The sequence below is a fragment of the Wyeomyia smithii genome, chromosome 2 (assembly GCF_029784165.1).
Source record: "Wyeomyia smithii strain HCP4-BCI-WySm-NY-G18 chromosome 2, ASM2978416v1, whole genome shotgun sequence".
Classification (NCBI taxonomy): domain Eukaryota; kingdom Metazoa; phylum Arthropoda; class Insecta; order Diptera; family Culicidae; genus Wyeomyia; species Wyeomyia smithii.
In genome coordinates, this window is record NC_073695.1 from 112,832,735 (window position 1) to 112,856,221 (window position 23,487).

Sequence of the window (23,487 nt, forward strand, 5' to 3'; positions counted from 1 at the left end):
TATGGCACACTTTTTTATATAAGAACTGTAGAGAAGCTGGGTTTTTATGAGGAAAGCGAAGAATTTCGTCATAAAAAGTCACATGTGTAAGTATTTTGGGGAATTAATAGCATGGGCCATCTTACCCAACTGGTGCGTCTTGTACGGTTCTCCCCTACTTGGTGGTAAAAAAATGCTTCGCCAACCTGAGCGTCTGTTTACCAAAATAGTGCGACTTAATCAACGTTTGATTTCAATTTTATGAGCGGCTGATCAACGTCCTGGTGGACAGCGAGGATAAAAAATTTGTCTTTAACTTATAAGATATTTTAGACCATAAGGCATTAGATTGAATTGGCTCCGTAAAACATTAATTTGTATTGTGCCGTGTCAAATAAATGTTGTGAAAAAAAAACGTCCTGGTGTCAGCGTATGATTCTAAACAGAGTCGATACGATGGTCCCCCAACGAGACCGGGGGTTGGCGAAAAGGGCCAACAAGTTTTTTTTTATTCTCGCTTATTTTCCGTCGGTCTAGTTCCGCCACTGTTGTGGCCAATTACCGACGCCCAGGGAGGCGACTTCACACCCAGGTCCCTAACTCACGACCCGTTTATTAACGGACCGGCGCCAACGGCTTTACTTCCTCATGCGATGGAAGGCGTGATCCCAGAGATTTTTCGCCTCAGAAAATCTCCCGCTGTCGGCTAGGATTGAATCTAGACCAGTTGGGTTGGTTGTGAGTGGATCACGCCACCCCACAACCATCGACACCTATGTCGGCGGTGGGATTCGAACCCAGGCGTCGAGCGTGGTTGGCGGAGACGTTACCAACCACACTAGGCTCCCGCTTAACAAGTTTTTATTAAATGTTGTGGAAAACTTGAAGTTTTACGTCAACTCATAAACATTAAAACTATTTACGGGACTGATTGAGTTTTCTGTTTCTCAAGTACAAAATATTACACGATACAGCTTGTGAATTTTGTTTGTGTCGACCATGCAACATAAAATTATATTTTCAACAAGTTCACATGCTACATACATTTCTTTGTCATACATCAACTGCATCTTCAATGTAATGATTAAGATAATTTCCACCAAATTTTGAGAACAATTTTTTCCAGAAGTCTACTCTGTCTGCAAATGGATTACTTGCCATTCCAATAGGATCCGCCAAATCCAGGACGTGCAGGGGAAAATCCTGTTGCTTTTCGTCGATTGGCGTTACCTTATCCCAAATACATCCTATCTGCTCCTTGGTTGGAGTAGGATTGCCGAATTTGGCGAAATTGGTCCATAGTTGAATTATGATAAGACGAAATTTATTTGCGTTGATACTGCCAGGACCAGATGCTCCAAAGTATTCATTTTCAAACAAATAAGGTAGATCATCACCATGAGCAGCACCATCGACATCGACGCTGAATGGCATATCAGCTACGGAATTCGCAGGTGATGTAAACAAATTCAACTCACCTGTGAATGCAAAGCGATAGAAAAACTGAGGTGCTCTGAAATAAAAACTTTTGACTAAAGTATTAGCATTTGTTTTTCATTCCTGACCTGTGTTGGTATCTAGAGTGCAACTCACTAACTACTATCGCGGGTATAACAAACATACAATCTGAAATGTAATCTAGTATGGAAGACATTGCTTCTGGCGAAACATTCCTCTCTCCTAAATAAAATCTCTTAACCTCTTCACCAACGGTACGGCGTTGATCTACTGGAACTGAAAGTTGTGGTGGAACATATCTTTCCAGATCGCTCGAAAACAAATCAGACATTGTCCACAGATACGGTGCAAAACTTTTTCCTTCTTTGTTGGTTACTCCTAACATAAGAGGTATAGTAGTCATATTCGGCTTACGAAGAATATCGCAAAACTGTTCCGTTAAAAATGGTTCGTCCGAGTTTTTGGATTCCACTACTGGTGTAAACGTGTAAAATCTAGGTCCTTTTTCATCCCATGTCATTAGATTTTCATCAGAATGCATTAGCAAATCGTGCCCAGATGCTTTCATAAGTGTATCTACAATGCACAATTATAAATTAAACCTGGTTAAAACGGATAGAGAGTAAATTTACCATAAACATCATTACTTGACTCTGATACACATCCAAGGCTCTTTGCTAAATTGATGGCATTAGCTTCACAAGCTCGTTGCTGAACCCAGCAAGAAACAGCAACTCCAGACTGACAGATAGCTTTATGAAAGTATTGTCTACAAGTCTCAGATAGATATAGTAAATGCACCGAAGCCCCACCAGCACTTTCACCAAAAACGGTTACATTCGAGGGGTCTCCTCCGAAACGCGAAATATTAAGATGTACCCATCGTAATAGCATCCGCTGATCTTTAAGACCCATGTTTCCGTATATTTTTGCTGGAGGAAAGCACAAAAAACCAAAAGGACCGAGTCGATAGTTAAACGTCACTACAATGACATCTTGTTGGAGTAGATGACATGGATTGTACATCGAATATTCCCCAGAGCCGGCACCGAATGCTCCTCCATGAACCCAAACCATAACAGGCAGATACTTCTGGCGACCAACGTCCGTAGGGTTCAATGGCGTATAGACGTTTGCATACAAACAATCTTCGCTAACTGCTACTGTCGCTGGGCATGGCAATAATGCGTAACAAGAGCTCCGCTCGTAACTGCAATCCAGAACGACGTCTACATCTAATTTCTCCAACGCAACCGGAGTTTTAAATCTTAGCGCGCCCACAGGTGGCTGAGCGTACGGAATTCCCTTGTACGAGCAGTAACAGTCTCCATTCGGTAATCTTAATTTGCGTCCTCTAATTTTTCCGGCAGCTAGCTGTGTTATCACTTCCACGACGGACATTTTTCGGTAGCATCAAAAACACTCTACGAACCTGCTGATGCAACAACGTACACCCTACTAATGAGACATTTTAGCTTATCATGCGTGTCATGGTGTGGATTTGTATAGTCAACACACGGCTACGAGCCAAGTGTAGGGATGTTGTCTATTCTGCGCTTGTCATAAACAGTAAGTTAATAGGTTATTCTCAATGTGCGGTGTCACGTCTGATTTCGTTCATTGAAAAGCTAAATGTAGCCGCTTTGTATCACGTAGGATCTTGAGAGAAAATGATACAATTCGGGGACTTATTGATTAACTCCATTGACCACCTGAATGATCTAATCACATACTCAAATATGTTATTGAAATGCTCAAGTCTCCCCAAACCACTCAGAGTTCATATCTTAGTGGTATCTTAAAAGGACTTGACGGAATTTCGAGAAAAATATGTAGCATTGGTGGTGTCTCATGGAGCTCAATTGATTGACGTTAAATTTGAACCTTCCTTACTATTTTTTGAAATGATTATGATAAGCTAAACATTTTCAATTGATTTACTTCATTCCTCGGTACGAACAAGTCGCTTGCTAAAATTCAAGTCGTTTTATATCTAAACGCATAAATCTATCTCGGAACCATGTTGATGGAATAGAAATGTTGAGAACTATAAATTAAGGTCATTTTTTCCAATTTAAAGGGAATAAATATTCCAATTTGGCTTTGCTAAAATCGTGACTTTCTTCAAATATCGCTCGTCGTATTTTGAACACTTCGTTGGCCAACTTGAGCGGCCATCCATCGTGGTATTGACAAAATCGAGTAATTTCGAATTCGCGTGGACTGTTTTGCTATAAGAAACTAAATATTTGACGCTGCTAATAAAGGTGTAACGAGCATACAAGCTGGACTATTTCATACTCATTCCACAGACTAACAGACATAACACTTCGAACGGATTTTCAATAAAATCATCGTTCGAATAATACCAGTACTTTACGTTAGTAACACTAGCACCATCTACTGCCGTGATCGCGCTGCGTCTTGTTTTCCGACACCAGCACTAGCGTATGTGCATGTGTCAAATTGGGAACCACAAGAAATGTATGAGATTGCATGACAGCGCCCAGACGGGGTTATCGCGCGGTGACATTAACTCGATTGGAAATTTGAAATGATCGTTTTTTTGTGGCGATGGAGCTAGGTTCTAGCATTACGTCTGTTAGTCTGTGCTCATTCCATCATGGAAGTATAGCTGTACAACTCGATTACGCTTTATTAACTAATTTCCCAGTCGTATAATAAGTAGTGATAAAATCAAGTCATTAATGGAAAGCTAAACTGCGTATGCAGTTGCAAACAGGATTTTTTTATGTTCATTCCTCCCTTTCCTCCTCTACAAATAAAAGCTCTACGCAATATACGATTATTGACTAATTATATTAGTCACTAGCGTTGCAGTCAGTAATCAAGTTAAGAGCTGGAATGTCAGAAAAGCTACTGAAACTATCAACTGTAATAAACTTACTAATGAATTTGTAAAAGTTATATTTTGAGTTAGGAGGTGATAGGTTGCACTGTACCGCAATTGAAAATTTATTCTAATATAGGTACTTTTTCATTATTTAAAAATACGACTGTGCCTACCTTGTAATAAATGCTTTAAATCTATGCACGATAAAATCATTTAAAAGATCCAGTTTTAGTTATTTTTAGTTGTTCTTGAAAAATAAATTGACTGAAAACCTTAAAAGATTAGCCAACAATGAAAATATTTGAAAAATCTAATATAGTCTTAAGAATAACAAAAAATAAAGACATTGATTCAAAGGAAAAAAGAAACACATTTTAAATGCTACGCAAAGCAAAGCTTTGATGCTACATCCTCAGTGCGTCTTGAGCTGCCCGACAGATCAGACGTATTTTCGGTTGCTTGTGGACTGGTCTTTGACTGCCTATAGCTTCAAAGTTTGTGTTTTGTCAGTGTGTCTTTTAAAGATTACCTAGAAGTTAACTTACATAAGTCTTTCTCAAGACTACCTTTTTCCTTCTTTCTCAATACTTGCAATTTGATATTATTTTTGAACTTTTTTCGTATCATCTGAAATGGCAGGACGAAAAAAGAAACCACGCATCGCTACGGGGAGGAAGAGAGAGGCATCTCTTTCTGAAACTAGCTTATGCAGTGAAAATTTATATGATATTCTGCCTGAGCAAGAAGCCGGCGAAATTGAAATGTTCGAAAGTAAAACTATTCAAAGTGAAATTTCTGTAAAAAAGGAGAAAGTTCCACCTATTGTGGTAACTATTACTTCTGAATTTAATATTTTTAAAAGAGAACTTTCTACGTTTCTCTCCGACGTCAAAGTTACTTATCAAATTGGCCGAAGAGGCGAATGCCGTTTACTGGCCCAAACATTGAAAGATCGGAATCGTCTGATTCAGTATTTAACTGAAAAGATGTATAAATTTTTTACATATGATACGAAGAGCGCCAAGCCGTTCAAGGTCGTATTGAAAGGTCTCACCAACGATCAAACCGTTGATGAGATCAAAATTACTTTGATAGAATTACTTGGTATAGCCCCTACCCAAGTAATTCTAATGAAACATAAATCACGAGGCGAAAACAGTCAGCGAACTGGAATTTCCCTTGTAAATTATTTAATTCATTTTAACCGCAGTGAGGTTAATAACTTAAAATTTTTTGAAAAAGCACATGCTTTATATAACATGCGTGTAAAATGGGAATTATATCGAAAGTTTGGCGGAGGTGAAAAGCATATCACCCAATGCCGTGTTTGCCACGGTTATGGCCATGGTTCAAAGTTTTGTAACATGGACCAAAAATGCCTCATTTGTGGAGACTCTTCTCACAAAAAGGATACATGTCCTGTGAAAGAGAGTAAACATTTTCGCTGTGCGAATTGTAACGGCAACCATATGTCGAATTTTTATCAATGCCCAGCCCGTTTAGCAATTGTTAAAGCAAGGCAAGGTAAACAAAATTCAAAACAAAATTCTTCAAGCGTACCAGTGACGCATAGTTTACCTACTCCTTTGCATACCCGTTTAACTTATGCACAGGTTACAGGTAGTTCGAACATTATACCGCCTAGTGTTGGTAGTTCGAAAATGACCGTTAATATGGGTAAGCAAAACACGCTAGAAAATAATTGTACACCTATTACTCCAGCTAATATTGCTGCCGAAAATATTTTTTCTAATGTCAACTGCCTGGGGCCTATTACGGCAGGTAAACTTTCTTTTTTGCAACAGGCAATGTTCGATCTTATGAACGCCATGTTGCAGGCAAAATCAATGTTTGAAGCCATTCAAATAGGCACAAATTTTACTATTAGAATTGTTTCTAATTTTAAAATTTAGCAATGATTTTAAATAAACCAATCAAAATTTTGAATTGGAATGCTCGCTCATTGAAGGCCAATGAGAATGAGCTTTTTAATTTTTTAACAGTAAATAATGTGCATATTGCAATTATTACTGAAACATTTTTGAAACCTAACATAAAATTAAAATATGATCCCAATTACGTGGTTCATAGATATGATATGATTCAGGGTTCCGGCGGTGGAGTTGCAATTGTTATTCATCGCCGAATCAAACATCGTGCTCTTCCCCATCTTGAGACGAAAGTTATTGAAACTTTGGGAATTGAAGTTCAAACTGAACTTGGGATTTTATTTATTGCCGCAGCATATTTACCATTTCAATGCACACGCGAGCACAAAAATTATTTTAAAGGTGATTTACAAAAACTCACCAGAAATCGTTCGAAATTTTTTATAATCGGCGATTTTAACGCTAAACATCGTTCATGGAATAATTCTCAAAGTAATTCCAATGGCAAAATTTTATTCAATGATTGTTCTTCAGGATACTATTCTATTTTGGCTCCGAATAGTCCTACATGCTTTTCTTCTGTAAGAAACCCTTCAACAATTGATTTGGTGCTAACAGATCAAAGCATGTATGTAGTGATTTGATCACACATGCTGACTTTGATTCTGACCATCTTCCAATAACTTTTTCTTTATCACATGAATCAGTTTTAAACCCTATGAGCTCTGTTTTTAATTATAACAAGGCTAATTGGGAAAGATACAAAACTCATATTGAGAGAAATTTCAATAATGAGCTCGATTTGCAAAACGAAGTGACTATTGATTCCGCTTTGGAAGCATTAAAATGTGCAATTGTTGATGCCAGGAATTATTCTGTTTCAAAGGCTCAAGTGAAATTTGATTCACCAATAATTGACGAAAATCTTCAACTTCCAATTCGTTTGAAAAATGTCCGCAGACGTCAATATCAACGTTCTCGTGACCCTGTTTTTAAAACTATTTATAAAGATTTACAGAAAGAGATTAAAAATAGATTTACTCTTCTGAGAAATCAAAATTTTGAGACTAAAGTTGAAATATTGAAACCATATTCAAAACCCTTTTGGAAGCTGTCGAAGATTCTTAAGAAACCTTCAAAGCCTATTCCAGTTTTAAAAGATGGTGAACGTTTTCTTGTATGCAATGAACAAAAGGCTCAAAGACTTGCTCAGCAGTTTGAGAGTGTTCATAACTCAAATTTGAATTTTGTGAGTCCAATTGAAAATGAAGTCACACGTCAATTTGATTTAATTTCTTCCCAGAATGTTTTACCTGCAGGAATAATTGAAACTAACTTGAATGAGATAAAATCAATTAATCAAAATTTCAAAAATATGAAAGCACCTGGTGACGATGGAATCTTTAATATACTAATCAAACATCTCCCTGAGTGCACAATGGAATTTTTAGTGAAAATTTTCAATTGCTGCTTCAAAATTGCATATTTTCCCAAATTATGGAAAAATGCAAAAATTACTCCAATTTTAAAACCGGATAAGAACCCAGCTGAAGTTTCAAGTTATCGACCAATCAGTTTGCTTTCTTCAATAAGTAAACTGTTTGAGAGAATGATTCTCAACAGAATGATGTCACACATCAACGAAAATTCAATTTTTGCAGATGAACAGTTTGGAATTCGCCATGGGCATTCCACTACTCATCAATTGCTCAGAGTTACTAATATGATACGAGCTAACAAATCTGAAGGTTATTCCACTGGAGCTGCTCTTTTAGACATAGAAAAAGCATTCGACAGTGTTTGGCATAAAGGTTTGATTGCGAAATTGCAAACTTTTAATTTTCCAATTTTCCTAATCAAAATTTTAAAAAATTATCTTACTGATCGAACTCTGCAGGTTGTCTATCAGAATTCAAAATCTGATAGATTTCCTGTCAGAGCAGGTGTACCTCAAGGTTCAGTCTTGGGTCCTTCCTGATTTGCCTCCAGGATGCACAAAGTCATTGTTCTGCGATGACACAATCATTTCCGTAAAAGGAAAAAGTCTTCGTGTCATATGCAGTCGATTGCAGAAAAGTTTAGATATTTTTTCTTCCTACTTGCAAAAGTGGAAAATCTCTCCCGATGCTTCTAAAACTCAAATGATAATTTTTCCGCATAAGCCTAGGGCTTCTTTCCTCAAGCCAAACAATAATCACGTTGTCAAGATGAATGGGGTTATTCTAAGTTGGTCTGACAAGGTTAAGTACTTGGGACTAATTTATGATAAAGAACTTATTTTCAAAGAGCACATTGAGAGTATACAAGCCAAGTGCATCAAATATATGAGATTTTTATATCCTCTCATTAACAGGAATTCTAAACTTTGTTTAAAGAACAAACTTTTGATTTACAAACAAATTTTTAGACCAGCAATGCTTTATGCTGTACCGATCTGGTCAAGCTGCTGTTCAACAAGGAAGAAAACGCTCCAAAGGATTCAGAATAAAATTTTGAAAATGATTTTGAAGCGTCCTTCTTGGTTTGGTACACTCGAATTACATAGATTTACTGGTGTTGAACCATTAGAAGCTATGTCAAGTAAAATTATTAACAATTTTCGACAAAAATCGTTGCAATCCTCAATTGCTACGATAAGCTCTCTTTATATCCAATAAGTTAGCAATTAAGCTAGTTGTAAGTTTACTTCCCCTTTTCTGACAAGTAGGTTTAAATCCCTACGAATGATAAGTCCTAATTGCGAAAGCAAACAAATCCTAACAATTAAAATTACAAATTTCTAACAGTGTTGAGAAGTCACCATTTGTGATTGGACACAAATACTCATTATTTACTAATATTTATCATAAATACTTAAGCTACTAGCAAATCCCCCCCCTATAAAAAAAAGATGCTACATCCTGATTTGGAACTGGACCTTCTGTTTATTACACACAGACTTCGCAGCCAACTATGCAAGCAAACCTAACTAAGCACCAAAAACATTATTACGAGTTATCGGTGCTCAAAGTTCAACCATCCCGCAGGTTTTTTGCTAGCTGCTGCAGACACTTTTTGTTATATTTAATATCATCATATTGAAAGCAACAACTCCTAGTTACAAGATATCAAGTTTTGATTTATTGAGAATTTTTACACATCTTTTCTGAAGACTTAAACATCAAATTCACAAATTCTACACATTTTTAGATTGGACAAATTCTTCACATTTTAGAGTAATATAATTCAATAAATGGCACTTCCTGGCAGCTAAAATTAGTATCATTTAGCTAGTCATTGCATACACTTAAATTTAAAAAGGCCTTTTAAAAGGGAAGCAGCGAGAATTGGACTTATCATCAAAGTACATAGAGGCTGGTGGAGAACGTGGCAGTTTGTCGAGTCTTGGTACTGAGATTGTGATAGATGGGGGCATTTATGAAGTAGTCGACGAATTTGTATACCTTGGTATTCTCGTGACGTGTGACAGCGATGTTAGCCGCAAAGTGAAGAGACTGATAGCAACGCGCAAACAGGACCTTTTACGGTTTACGTAGCTAGCTGAGGTCACGCAGCATGCATGCTGATAAAACACGGCAGGCTACAGTGGACTGGCCATGTGGCGCGGATGCCGGAGGAGCGACCGGCGAAGATAATATTCAACAGAGAGCCCGACAGAGGTCGGCGACTCCGTGGTAGACCACGTACTCGTTGGATGTGTGGTGTGGAGGAGGACGCCCAATCAGCAGGTGTTAGGGGCGATTAGAGAAGACTAGCCCAAGACCGAGTGATGTGGAGACGTATTCTGGATTCGGCAGTGGGTCGTTAATGACCTGTCGCCATAAAAGTGAAGAAAAATATATATACAATAGAAGTGAGCAAAATATCATGGCCGAGTATGATCCGGCATTAGGGTTCTCGCAGCCATCTTTTCGATCATACCACATTTATCACATTTATGCGGCGTCTCCGGGCTACGACGCGATAGAATCACCTTTTACGATGGCAGAATTTTCAGTTGCCCTCCTGTCCTGTAACAATAACGCGCCTGGGTTAGATAGAATCAAATTCAACTTGTTGAAGAATCTACCGGGCAATGTCAAGAGGCGCTCGTTGAACTTGTTCAATAAGTTCCTGGAGCAAAACATTGTACCGCAGGATTGGAGGCAAGTGAAGGTGATCGCCATCCAAAAACCAGGGAAACCAGCTTCTGATCCCTACTCTTATAGGCCGATTGCAATGCTATCCTGTATCCGGAAATTGATGGAAAAAATGATCCGTCGTTTAGACCATTGGGTCGAATCAAATGGTCTGGTTTCAGATACTTAATTTGGCTTACGCCGTGCCAAAGGGACGAATGATTGTCTTGCGTTGCCTTCAACAGATATTCAGCTGGCGTATGCTCGCAAAGAACAAATGGCGTCTGCGTTCTTGGACATTAAGGGGGCTTTTGATTCACCGACAAGGATTTTCTCCAATTTTGAACAATTTTTTGCACAATTTGTTGTCCGAAAAGCACATGCATTTTAAGACTGTCTGCTTAGGCTTTACAGCTAGGTGTCGAATTCTCTCCGGAAAAGACTGAGATAGTAGTTTTTTCTAGGAAGCATAAACCTGCTCAGCTTCAAACACAATTAATGGGTAAAACGATTTCTCAGGTTTTGGTACACAAGTATCTTGGTGTTTGGTTCGACTCTAAAGGCACCTGGGGTTGTCACGTGAGGTATCTGATGAAAAAATGTCAACAAAGAGTGAATTTCCTTCGTACAATAACCGGACAATGGTGGGGAGCCCATCCAGGAGACCTTATAAGGCTTGTCTGTTATTGAGTACGGGTGTTTCTGCTTTCGCTCCGCAGGAAACACACATTTGATCAAACTGGAGCGAATACAATATCGTTGTTTGCGTATCGCCTTGGGTTGCATGCAATCGACCCATACGATGAGTTTGGAGGTCTCAGCTGGAGTACTACCATTGAAAAACCGCTTCTGGAGCCTGTCTTATCGTATTCTTATCAAATGTGAGGTCTTGAACCGTCCCGTGATTGAAAATTTTGAAAGGTAAATCGAACTTAATTCTCAAACCCGTTTTATGACATTGTATTTCCATCACATGTCCCAAAATATTAACCCTTCTTCGAATATTTCAAATCGTGTCGACTTATCAAATACTTCTGATTCTACTGTGTTTTTCGATACATCCATGATAGAAGAAACTCGTGGAATCCCGGATAATTTACGCGTGCAGCAGATCCCCAAAATTTTTTCCAATAAATATCGAAACATCAACTGCGACAATATGTTCTACACTGACGGATCACTTCTTGATGGGTCCACTGGCTTCGGTATTTTCAATAACAATTTAACCGTCTCCCATAAGCTCGATAATCCTGCTTCTGTTTACGTCGCAGAATTAGCTGCAATTCAGTACACCCTAGGGATTATCGAAAAAATGCCCATGGACCATTATTTCATCTTTACGGACAGTCTCAGTTCCATTGAGGCTCTCCGATCGATGAAAGATGTTAAGCACTCTCCGTATTTCCTGGGGAAAATACGGGAACATCTGAGTGCTTTATCCGAAAAATCGTATCAGATTACCTTAGCGTGGGTGCCTTCTCACTGCTCGATACCGGCTAATGAGAAAGCGGACTCTTTGGCTAAGGCGGACGCAACAAACAGTGATATTTATGAAAGACCAATTGCCTTTAATGAATTTTTCGCATTTGTACGTCAGAATACGATCATCAGTTGGCAAAATTCTTGGACCAAGGGGGAACTGGGAAGGTGGTTACATTCCATTATCCCCAAGGTATCGACGAACCCGTGGTTCAAGGGGTTGGATGTAGGTCGGGATTTCATTTGCGTGATGTCCCGGCTTATGTCCAATCACTATAGATTTGACGCGCATCTCCGTCGTGTTGGGCTCGGGGAAAGTGGTATCTGTGCCTGTGGTGAAGGTTATCACGACATAGAGCACGTTGTTTGGTCATGCCCTGTACACCGTGACGCCAGGTCTAAATTAATAGTTTCCCTTCAGGCCGAGGGTAGACAGCCGGCTGTTCCTGTTCGTGATGTCTTGGCGAGCCGTGACCTATCCTACATGTCCCTTATATACGTTTTCCTGAAATCCATCCACGCCCCAGTTTAGTCCTATCCCTTTCCGCCTACATCCAACCAAACGACAATAACACGTTAAGACCCCGGATCCGAAAACAGCAATCAGACCCGCACGATACTCTCAAGGCCCGAGGGAGACAACCCAATATGCCAGTTCGTAATATCTTGGCCCAACAGCGGAACATATTCAATATGCTGCTTACCTATGGCAATGGAAAACCATCAAACAGCAAACCAGTGCTTTAATGCAAAACATTCTAGCTTTAAGTTAGATTTAGTTTCAGCTTGTAGTCGGCAGCGAGGATAATAAATTTGCTTTTAGTTATTAAGATACTTTAGAAAGTAAGCTACCAGATATAATTGGCGTCGTTAAACATTGAATTGTATTTGTGCCGTGTCAAATAAATTATAGATGAAGAAAAAAAAATCACATTTATGCGGGTTTGCAATGTTCCCGGAAATTGATTTCCCGGGAAACGGAAATGAAAATCTCATTTTCCGGGAATTCCCGGGAGCCGAGAATGGAAAAACAATCTTAGCGAAAATGAGATTTCAAATAAACTTCATTTATAAAAGGTATCTAACAATCGTTTACAATTTCATAATCAATTCGTATGAAAAACGAATTAAAAAACAAAACTTATTCGAGTTCACTCCAGAAATTCATGATCGGTTTTTGTCACGAATGCTAGCAGAAGAGTTGGTTTTGAGGTTTACATGTCGTCAAACAATCGCTTCAGATCCGTTGGCAATTTTTCGTCGAGCCCAAAAATGTAATTTCCTTCTGTAAAACGTTGCTTAATTTCGCTGGATCACCGCTGGTGTCTGATTTCTAGAATACTTCGAAATCACCGATTCCATCTCTTGCTACATTTTATTAGAAACTGAAGTGTCCAATTCTTTTAGTTTGTTGAAGATAAAGCTGACTGTTAGGCAGACAGGCTTTAGAGCATTTGAATACATACGTAATTAATGTGTAATCGCGGCTACGACCCAAGTTACACTGACTGAGTTTCAATTGGTCTTATTGATTTACGGGTTTCATTTTTTTTCATCAATTTACAGGTTTCAAAAATTTTTGTCAATATACAAAAAAATCAAGGAACTATCCACATAGTAGTGAACTAACTAGCGAAAAAAGACGAAGCAGGTATTTGCCTAGTTTTTCGTTCACTGACTAAGACAGCATATATTTTTGACAAATAATTTAAGAAAATAATTCAATATTACAAGGCAAACAAATATTGATCGTCATTTCAAGCATATATTTGCTTCATACAATGCACTCTTTGAAGCTGCTTTACACGTTTACGACGTATGTTTTGCGTTCTGATACGATATTTAGTTTTATTGCAATGATGTATGGGAAATTTTTCGAGGAGCTTGGGAATCCCGGGAATCAATATTTCTATTCCCGGGATCCGGAAATCCAGGAAAAGGTGATTCTCGGGAAATCGTTCCCGGAATTGCAAACCCTAATCTCTATATAGTATTTCTCTAGTGCAAATGAGAGCTCGGATATAGTTTCGGATGATTTATGAAATAATTTTTATTTCTAGGTCAATAATTTATCAACGTCTCATATAATATAATCCAGTGGAGAATAAAGTTTTGGCAAATACACTAACAACAAAACATGCACAACCCATTCATAACAGCTTTGGTCTCAAAAAAGATCTATTGTATCGATTATATAATTGCTTCCAAAACAGTAATCTTTCGTTGTAGGGATTGTCTACCATTCTTACTTGCTCGGCTAACTGCAAACAGTTCAAACTCGACGAAGACCGGTACGGTTCCCATCGAAATCCGCCGACAAAGCCCTCCGGAGTGGGGTCACTTGTTTTGGCAAAATTGGTCCATAGCTTGCACATAAGTTTTCTCATTTGATCGGCTTTTGACCCATCCTTTATCGCTTTAGTGTAGAAATACGACGAACTGAATAAATAATAAATATCATCTGCATGACAGGCACCTCGCAGGCTATCCAAAACGTTCCACAGTTGTCGGAATTTGTTCAACTCAGTCTCCATTGCAAACTGGTAGAAGTAAACGGGGGCTCTAAAAGTTTTCTTATGAACATTTTTTTATTATAAAAATCAAGCGTTACTTACGACGGTTGAAAAACGTGATGCAGCTCGAGCGCCAATAAAGTAGGAATAATGTACAAATTATCAGAAAATATTCTGGTCAATCCTAGCACCTTATGAGCAGTTGGTTTCGACGTTTCGCAGTAAAATTGTACAATATTATTAGCTACCGATGGTTTGAGATTTTTTGGAACATCCAGAGAATTAGGTATAAATCTGCAAGGCTCGGAACTGTATCTTTCCATATAGTTTATTAGTGAGTTGCCTTTGTAAATTGCTTCCTCATTGGTGATTCCTATTATCATCGGAACTAAAACTCGGTTCGGCTGTTTGAGAGCATCAAGAATATTCTCCGTTATGATAGGTTGGTCCGAATTCGGCACTTCGATAACCGGTTTGAATGGGTAGTAAGAATCCAGCGTTTGTTCATGCTCCGTTAGAGCACCTTTTTGTTTGAAGGCGATTTCCTCCGCCGATATGTAAAGAAGAAAGTCTAGAATGAAGAAAATAAACTGATAAATGGATAATTGCGGATTGAAAAATATCATACCGTGAATTTCCATGTCAGTATTCCCCCGACATCCAAGAAATTGCGCTAATCGACGAGCTTTCACTTCAGGATCAGCTTGCAGCACAGTTGAACTAGTGGCGACGCCTGATTGGCAAATAGCCTTATGGAAATACTTAGCTGACTCTTCGTCTAAGCAATGAAAGTGTACCGAACAGCCACCAGCACTTTCTCCAAATAAGGTAACGTTCCTTGGATCGCCGCCAAAGTTCCGGATGTTATCGTGCACCCATTTCAAAGCAAGTCTTTGATCTTTGAGACCCATATTACCGTAGATTTCAACCGAAGGGAGACAAAGAAAACCAAGTGGACCTAAGCGGTAGTTCAAAGTTACTACTATGACTCCCTCCTGGACTAGGTATTCCGGATTGTAGATTGACGAATCACCGCTCCCACTGCAAAAAGCACCACCGTGAATCCAAACCATCACAGGAAGCAGGTCCCCAAGTTGCCTGCCAGGAGCAGTTGGTGTGAACACATTCAAAAATAGGCAATCTTCTGAAGCTTGACTGTCGGGTGGAATGTAACTGTTACTAAGACTGACGTTTTTATCCATTGTGCAGTCCAACGGATAAGACCTAAACTCTTCAAGCGGCACTGGAGGCTTAAATCGTAAACTGCCGACCGGAGATTCGGCATAAGGTATTCCCTTGTACTGGTAGCAAACTTTTCCGTTCGGAAGTGTAGTTTTCAGCCCAGCGACTAGTCCCGGTTTAATTTGTACTGTTGGCCGTCGGTCCGCCATTTCCGTGTTGAGATTCGAACTACGCCTGCGATCAGCTGAGACGAAACTAAACTACCATCGCCGTTGGTATACATTCAATTACTATCAACGTTCGTGAGATAAAGCCACATGGACATTATCTGGCTGTACAATCTTAGACCACTACCACATGTACGTTCGATTCATTTGATGCGGATACATTGTTCTAGGGAAGAGAAAGAACATTCGATTAGTATCACTCGGCGCATGATGAACGTGGTTTAGTAGTGGGTGCAGAAGCTTATGATATGAAATGATATACACATGCTTGGTTTCGTTTGCATAATAGTGAACGATCGGATATTGGATGGCATATATATGGAATGGAAGACACGCAGACGCCGAAAATGTCTACATTGCTGCATTTGACCAGTTATTATGTGGGCGTAGATAATTTATCAGTTTATTTTTCTCTTAACTAGCTACCGAAGTTCATAAGGGCAGCCATTTGGTTATTTTATTTTCATTTTCTCGAAACATCGTTTATATAAACTATACCTGAATAAAATCCTTCAAACATCCTCACAAATCGCCCTTTCAGTAGGCATCCCCCCTTGAGTAAACTACAATCACCAAAAACAAGGCAGAAAACATGACAATTTATCCAATTTCTGGTCTCATTTATTAGTTTATATAGGCAAAAACCGTTTTTATTAAAATATCAGTCTATAATATTTTGTTTCTTGCATAACATTGTACCTTATAACTTAATTTTTAGTCTGTCATCGTTGTAACGCTTGTAAACTCTTCGCCAAAAGTCAATTCGATCTTTATCCGGATTTTTGATCATCCAGGGCTTTTCATCTATATTCAAGCAGTTCAATTCAAATTCCTGCCTAGAATTGGGATCGATATGTACTACCGGATCCCAATGAAACGGCAGGGACGTATCGTCAGCTGGAGTAGGATTTCCGTGCTTAGCAAAATTAGTCCACATACGACACATGTAATAGCGTACTCGTGCCTCTAGTGAGTCCGCAGCAACCTCAATTGGGGCGATACGAAATCTGAAACGAAACCTATATAGTTAGGATTTGTTTGAGTACACTCGAAGCTTACAGCACTTACAGGAATTGGTACGACAATTCATCCGCGTGGCAAGCACCGGGTACATTTAGGTTCAGCACTTTTTTATACATGTTCAACATGCCATCGAAGCAAAAGTTATAGTAAAATAATGGTGATTGATGCTGATATCTTGCATGCAGTTCGGCGCAAAAGTTAGTAAAAATAACAAAATGATAATCACCCATTAGATTCGCTAGCTGTGGAAGAGTTTCCATACAAACGCTTTTTTCACCAAAGTAGAATTTCTTAATTTCTTCTGCAAGTTCTCTGCTGGCAAGCGTGTTAGGTTTCACGTTTACTGTACGTGGAATAAGTCCTGTGAGATCTTTATCATACACGTCCAGTTTTTTAATAGCATCTAACAACATGATAGTACCCTCTCGATTATTAGCTCCTAACATTAATGGAATATTGGGAATGCTATTTGGAGTTTTCATCGCCTCAAGAGGCGGTTTTGTTACAACTGCGTCCGTTGCATTTTCACTTTCTACCACCGGTTTGAATGGCATCGGAAGTCCACGGAGTCTTTCATCGTTTGATAGTACCTTCATCATTTGCCCCACGAGGTCTTCAGTCGATGCCGTCATTAAAGTTTTATACGCATCTGCATCATTTTCTCCCTTGCAACCGACCAGTTTCGCTAAGGTTCTCGCTTTTTCCTCAGGATTAAGTTGCATTGCCCATTCCATATTACTGCATCCACTTTGACAGATGGCTTTATGAAAATACTGATGTGAACGGGGCGATAACAAGTGCAGATGTACTGATACACCTCCGGCACTTTCTCCAAAAAGTGTCACATTGTTGGGATCTCCGCCAAAGTGTGTAATATTTTCACTGACCCATTTGAGCGCCATCAATTGATCCTTGAGACCTAGGTTTCCCTCTATACCCTGACTGGGCAAATATAAAAATCCGAGTGTACTCAAACGATAATTGCAAGTTACAATTATAACGCCTTCTTGCAGAAAATATTCCGGAGAGTAACTGAAATAAAAGCAGTACTAGAATGATAATCTTGGAAAATCTCATTTACCTACTCAAAATATGTTAAAGCTCAAAATGTCATTAGTTAGCATTTAAAAAATAACGAATTTTGAATAATAATGCTGAATTCAAAAGTAAATCTGGGAAAACACTAACTAAACTCAAATCTAGTACTGTAAAGAACATTTCATTCACCTCATTTGACTTACCAATCAGAATTGCCACTACCGTACATAAACGCACCGCCATGAATGAACACCATCACCGGTATCGGCTTGCCGTCACTTGGCAACCTTGGTGTGTACACATTTAGAAACAGACAATTTTCAGAGCCCTCCATTTTCTGGGTGAACAAGTTTTTACTGTAACACACATCACGTTCGACAGCGCAGTCGAGCACCGGTTCACGAAACTTGTCCAAAGGCTGTGGTGGTTTATGCCGAAGCTCACCGATCGGAGGTTTCGCATACGGAATCCCGCGGAACGCAAACGCTTCACCCCCGTTGGGAAGCTGCAGTCTAACACCGGAGACAGTGCCCTGTTGGACTTTGACGTTGATGCGATTGGATGCACTCATCTGTGAAGTATTCGATTTCAGCTGGGAACCTATTGAAAATTGTTTTGATAATACTTGTCTGAAGTGTATGCGATTTTGTTTTGAATTTCAATTGCAGTGACTAAAACTTTGTATTAAAAGGACTTCAGTAGTGGACACCATTCCTAAACCATTAGTTTAATGTTAAGCTTAATGTCTTATCAATACGATACTATTCAAGAGATCTCGACGTCACACAATTCACCATAATTAGAACACTACTATCACGTACGTACACGAACACATTAGTAGGCTTCTGATAAGTACTATAAAGTACCTATTTGAGTCGCTTTCCCAGTATAAGTAATTTCGATTGCATATGCCAGATCCAGAAATAAAAAACAGCTGAGTGAGATAAACATTCAACACAATTTTGATAATAAATAACATAAATGAAACCACAAATTTTTCATGCAGCAATACTTGCCAGACGTTTGCCAAAACATGTTTTTGCTGTAACGGAGCACTTCGTTAGTGAATGACCTTGCACCGTGAATCATTATATGATCAATTGAGAAGAGTTATTAAGAGTATTATTAGATATTGTTTTACCATTAATATTGGAAAATTCTCTTGAAATGAAGCTTTTATTGATTGAATAGACTGTTAACTGTTGTCTTACAGATACTAACACTGAGTGACCCGTTTGCAAAGCATACATCTAGAAACTAGGTAGCTAGTACTGCTAGTTAGACATCAATTAGTGACGAGGGCTTCCCATATTTAATGGTTGAAAAATGAAGCGTCGTCGTGTAAAATAATCATGTTAAAACAATTGTTTTTCAACGCGTCGTGTGCAATTCGCTTTCTACGAAAAAAGTTGAAAATGTAGGCACAATTGTGGACGACCCCCTGAGTTCAGTTATATGTATATGTTTGAAAAAGAAGTGAACGGTAACGTAGTAATTAGTGAACCTTTTACAGTTCAAATGTGGCAAATGCTGTTGAAGCAATTCGTTACGCCAACGGATTACGTCCAAGAAATAAATTAAAATAGAACTCGTATTTTTTGTGGAGATTTACAAGATTCGGAAAATGTGTTGTCAAATCAGTTCAAGTGTATCTAAATTGTTTTTCAACAAAGAAAGAATGACTATATATGACTTTTTCGGTAAAAAAATTGAGTCCAAAACAAAAATGATAACGAAAATTTTTTTTTTTTTTCCTATCACGAAACTCAATTAAGTCTTGTTAGGTAATGTGTCATGAGCATAGTCGTGACACAAGAAGCCCTCTGAGAGACGAAGGGAAATAAAAACCCTTTTGGTGAGATACATGTTAACAAGAGCTAATCAAATTATATACTCAAGCCAGTGTCATAAATTACGATTAGTACAGCATTGCAAAAATCAAAATGAACGGAACAGAACTGAACGATTTTGCATCTCCAAGAACAAGTATAAATAAAAAAAAAAAACAAGCTTATCACAAAACCTTTAATTATCAGTCTAATTTCATTAAAATACCTAGCTAAATTTTTCATAGCCTAACTTTCAATATGTCCTCATTGTAACGTCTATAAACATCTCGCCAAAAGTCAATTCGTCCTTTGTCTGGATTTTGAATCATTTTTGGATTTGCATCAATATCCAAGCAATTCAATTGAAACTCCTCTTTCGAGTTGGGATCGATATTCGTTACAGGATTCCAGCAGAAAGGCAGAGATGTATCTTCCGTTGGAGTAGGATTTCCATGTTTTGCGAAATTGGTCCACATACGGCACATGTAATAGCGAACGCGTGCCTCTGGTGAATCGGCAGCAACCTCGACTGGGGCGATACGGAATCTGCAACAAAATGTATACATGTGAAATTTTATTGTAAGCGCGTTTGAAGCGTCGTGCACTTACAGGAATTGGTACGATAATTCATCGGCATGGCAGGCACCAGGAACATTCAACTGTAACATTCTTTTATACATATTTAACATGCCATCGAAGCTAAAGTTATAGTAATACAGTGGAGACTGGTGCTGATATCTTGCATGTAGTTCGGCGCAAGTATTGGCGAGAATACCAAAGTGATAATCACTCATCAAATCTGCCAACTGAGGGACGGTTTCATTACACACACTTTTCCCACCAAAATAGAACTTCTTGATTTCCTCTCCAAGCTCCTTACTGGCAAGTGTGTAGGGATTGACGTTCACCGTACGTGGTATGAGCCTTGCAAGATCTTTATCATACACGCCTAGTTTCTTAACGGCATCCAACAACATAATAGTGCCCTCCCGATTGTTCACTCCTAACATTAATGGAATATTAGAAATACTGTTTGGGGTTTTCATCACATCAATTGGGGCTTTTGTCACAATTGCGTCCGTTGCCGTTTCACTTTCTACCACCGGCTTGAATGGCATTGGTAATCCACGAACTTTTTCGTCGGCCGTCATTACTCCTAGCATTCGTCCCACAAGATCTTCAGTCGAAGCCGTCATCAAAGTTTCATACACATCTGCATCGTTTTCTCCCTTGCAACCGATGAGTTTCGCTAAGGTTCTCGCTTTTTCCTCAGGATTAAGTTGCATAACCCATTCCATTATACTGCATCCACTTTGGCAAATGGCTTTATGAAAATATTGACGTGAACGGGGTGATAACAAGTGCAGATGTACTGATGCAGCCCCAGCACTTTCTCCAAAAAGTGTCACGTTGTTGGGATCTCCGCCAAAACTGGAAATATTTTCATTAACCCATTTTAGTACCATCAGTTGATCCTTCAAACCAGCGTTTCCTTCAATGCCCTGACTCGGCAAATATGAGAATCCAAGCGTACTCAAACGGTAGTTGCATGTTACCGTCACTACGCCTTCCTGCAATAAATATTCCGGAGAGTAACTAAAATGAAAGCAGTACTAGAGTTACTATCATCTGTCTTTTCTGTATTGCCCGAATATGTGTTTTTCGCAGAAAATACCAAAACTCACCAATCAGAATTGCCACTGCCAAACATGAACGCCCCGCCATGAATGAACACCATCACCGGTAATCGTTTGCCTTCGCTTTTCAACAGTGGTGTGTAAACGTTCAGAAACAAACAATTTTCTGAACCCTCTATCTCCTGGGTAAACATATTCCTACTGAAGCATACGTCTCTTTCGACACTACAGTCGAGCACTGGACTTTGGAACTTGTCCAAAGGTTGTGGCGCCTTGTGCCGAAGTTCCCCGACCGGAGGTTTTGCATACGGAATCCCGCGGAATGCAAACGAGTCGTTACCATTAGGAAGCTGTTCTCTAATACCAGACACAACTCCCTGTCGAACTTTAACATTTATGCGATTAGCTGCACTCATCTGTGAAGAATTCGATTTCAAATAGTAACTAATGTACAATTATTTTAATAATACTATGCGTTTGCTTAGTACTGTTAGCGATTTGTGTAATGAAACGGAAACTCCTTATAATATGTAGGCCATAATCATACTGAATGCTTAGACCAAGTCATGCTCAAAATTTGCCAACTAAATCTTAATCTTATCACCTTCGTATTGAGCGATTTTACCGTAACACAACCGACCATAATTAAGACACCTAAACAAAACCACTATCACACAGTCTTATACACATACATCTGATAAGAGTCAAAGTCCATCTCGTGTGCCAATTAAGCAATTCATTATCTCACGCATCACGCAAAAAAAAACTAAAATCCTACATTTACTCTTTTATTAATATAAATTTTGAAACATAAGATAAATTACAAAATCACATTGCCTTCACAAAATAAAACCAGATACTTGCCAATCGATTACTATAGTTTGTTTTGCTGTGACGTAGCACTTCGCTGGTCAAAGACCTTGCACCGTGAATCATAGTGGAATATATCGATGTGATACTTATTACAAGTATTGCTGAAGAAACTTATTTACCACTAATACGGTCTATTAACAGGTAAACTATCAATTTAGCTTCATCAAAATTATACGCACTTCAGCTGTTGTTTTGCTTTGCTGTAATGTATTCTGTTTGTTTCGTTTGTCTGGTGTCCGTCATGATCTGGGCAATACATGTTGAAGCGTAGACGGAATCTAGTACTACACCGGTGAATTATCTGAGTCTACTGTATGTATGTGTTGAAAGCGGCAGCATTTAGCAACCGAAACTCTGGTCGAATAAATACAAACGTTGATACAAGAGTGAATGAATGATGAACCTGAACGTGCTATAAATAATCGTGCGTGTAAGCTGAACGCGATTGAAATTCTCCGTTTAAAGTCGCGATTGAGGCGCATAACGAGGAAGATTGTTGATTTACAGGTTAAAAATACTACAAATACCCAACCGTAAAGATATTAGGGGTCTTCACATCGAGCTCGTATACGAATACTCAGCCGTAAACTGTGTATCTTCCATTACTCGTCAATGGAGGTGAGTATTTTTACGGCTGGGTATTTGTTTACGAGCTCGACATGAATACCCATATTCACTTCCATGCATTGACGAGTAACTGAAGATACGCAATTCACGGTTGAGTATTTGAATACGAGCTCGACGTGAGGATCTCTAATATGAGCCGTTGAGAGCAAAAGTGGTACATGCGCCATTAAGTAAATTTTTCAGGAGACGCGATAAATGAAAACACTCGAATAGTAAATTATTTTCAACATTTTTTTCCAACATAACTGCACTTAATCATTGCTGGAAAGGTTTCAAAAGACGGTACATAAAAGCATAACGAGTTCTGGTTGAGAAACTTACACAAACTTCAATGGAAAAACATGTACCACTTTTGTTCTATGGGAAAAATAATGACAACCAGAAAACGTTGAGAGCAAAAGAGGTACATGTCCAGTGTGAGCATGAAGGATGCATTATAGCTCTCTAATCTTAGGACATAGAACATTCATGTCTTCAGCAGAGTTGTCCAAGTGATTGAGTACTATAGAATGATCATTTTGTTGAGGAATTCTGTCTCTTCGTGGCGCTGGTGTATATGTATTTGGTAACAGCATACGAGTTGATACTGAAATAGGTAAAACGCTTTCTGCTACAAAATAGTCACGGGTACACTAGCACCACGTAGTGAGAAAATTCCAAAGCAGACAGATCTTCATCTGAAAGTACTCAATCACTTGACCAACTTTGCTGAAGACATGATTGTTTAATATCCTAAGATCCTCGACTTACAATTCATCTAA

General features: G+C 38.8%; 3 protein-coding genes across 7 annotated transcripts; all 3 read right to left on the bottom strand.

Annotated features, from left to right (window-relative positions):
- Positions 1 to 961: 961 nt before the first annotated feature.
- LOC129719825 (uncharacterized) lies at positions 962 to 19,005 on the bottom strand. Its single transcript, XM_055671235.1, has 7 exons — positions 18,902 to 19,005; positions 14,919 to 15,865; positions 14,393 to 14,861; positions 13,935 to 14,339; positions 2,070 to 2,839; positions 1,545 to 2,013; positions 962 to 1,492 (listed from the first exon to the last, which is right to left on the bottom strand). Exons 2-7 carry the CDS (start codon positions 15,679 to 15,681, stop codon positions 1,033 to 1,035), a joined length of 3,336 nt encoding a protein of 1,111 aa, XP_055527210.1. The 5' UTR covers positions 15,682 to 15,865; positions 18,902 to 19,005; the 3' UTR covers positions 962 to 1,032.
- On the bottom strand, positions 15,882 to 19,008 carry LOC129720653 (esterase B1-like). 2 transcript variants are annotated; one of them, XM_055672143.1, is made up of 4 exons: positions 18,777 to 19,008; positions 17,964 to 18,360; positions 16,768 to 17,754; positions 15,882 to 16,706 (listed from the first exon to the last, which is right to left on the bottom strand). In XM_055672143.1, the coding sequence occupies exons 1-4, from the start codon at positions 18,847 to 18,849 to the stop codon at positions 16,400 to 16,402; spliced, it is 1,764 nt and encodes a 587-aa protein (XP_055528118.1). In that variant the 5' UTR covers positions 18,850 to 19,008; the 3' UTR covers positions 15,882 to 16,399. The 2 variants fall into 2 exon arrangements, with proteins under 2 accessions (XP_055528118.1, XP_055528119.1); XM_055672144.1 differs by having other exon boundaries at positions 15,883 to 16,706; positions 17,964 to 18,331; positions 18,386 to 19,007.
- Positions 19,009 to 19,767: 759 nt separating this feature from the next.
- Positions 19,768 to 22,374, bottom strand: LOC129720654 (esterase FE4-like). Of its 4 annotated transcripts, none has more exons than XM_055672149.1 (4): positions 22,279 to 22,374; positions 21,275 to 21,642; positions 20,199 to 21,185; positions 19,768 to 20,135 (listed from the first exon to the last, which is right to left on the bottom strand). In XM_055672149.1, the coding sequence occupies exons 2-4, from the start codon at positions 21,640 to 21,642 to the stop codon at positions 19,829 to 19,831; spliced, it is 1,662 nt and encodes a 553-aa protein (XP_055528124.1). In that variant the 5' UTR covers positions 22,279 to 22,374; the 3' UTR covers positions 19,768 to 19,828. The 4 variants fall into 4 exon arrangements, with proteins under 4 accessions (XP_055528124.1, XP_055528120.1, XP_055528122.1 ...); XM_055672145.1 differs by having other exon boundaries at positions 22,091 to 22,362; XM_055672147.1 differs by having other exon boundaries at positions 22,219 to 22,339.
- Between the last annotated feature and the right edge of the window lie 1,113 nt (positions 22,375 to 23,487).

What these genes read in the sequence shown, in the direction of transcription:
- LOC129720654 (XM_055672145.1), bottom strand. Translation starts at nt 22,162, where the DNA reads ATGATTCACGGTGCAAGGTCTTTGACCAGCGAAGTGCTACGTCACAGC. An exon ending in CAAACTATAGTAATCGATTG is followed by an intron (nt 21,643 to 22,090) that starts GCAAGTATCTGG and finishes AATTCTTCACAG; the next exon opens with ATGAGTGCAGCTAATCGCAT. An exon ending in GAATTATCGTACCAATTCCT is followed by an intron (nt 20,136 to 20,198) that starts GTAAGTGCACGA and finishes ATTTTGTTGCAG; the next exon opens with ATTCCGTATCGCCCCAGTCG.
- LOC129719825 (XM_055671235.1), bottom strand. Translation starts at nt 15,681, where the DNA reads ATGGCGGACCGACGGCCAACAGTACAAATTAAACCGGGACTAGTCGCT. An exon ending in TCTTTTTTGAGACCAAAGCT is followed by an intron (nt 2,840 to 13,934) that starts GTTATGAATGGG and finishes ATGCTACCGAAA; the next exon opens with AATGTCCGTCGTGGAAGTGA. An exon ending in GTCAAGTAATGATGTTTATG is followed by an intron (nt 2,014 to 2,069) that starts GTAAATTTACTC and finishes TGTGCATTGTAG; the next exon opens with ATACACTTATGAAAGCATCT.
- LOC129720653 (XM_055672143.1), bottom strand. Translation starts at nt 18,849, where the DNA reads ATGATTCACGGTGCAAGGTCATTCACTAACGAAGTGCTCCGTTACAGC. An exon ending in GGTAGTGGCAATTCTGATTG is followed by an intron (nt 17,755 to 17,963) that starts GTAAGTCAAATG and finishes CTTTTATTTCAG; the next exon opens with TTACTCTCCGGAATATTTTC. An exon ending in GAATTGTCGTACCAATTCCT is followed by an intron (nt 16,707 to 16,767) that starts GTAAGTGCTGTA and finishes GTTTCGTTTCAG; the next exon opens with ATTTCGTATCGCCCCAATTG.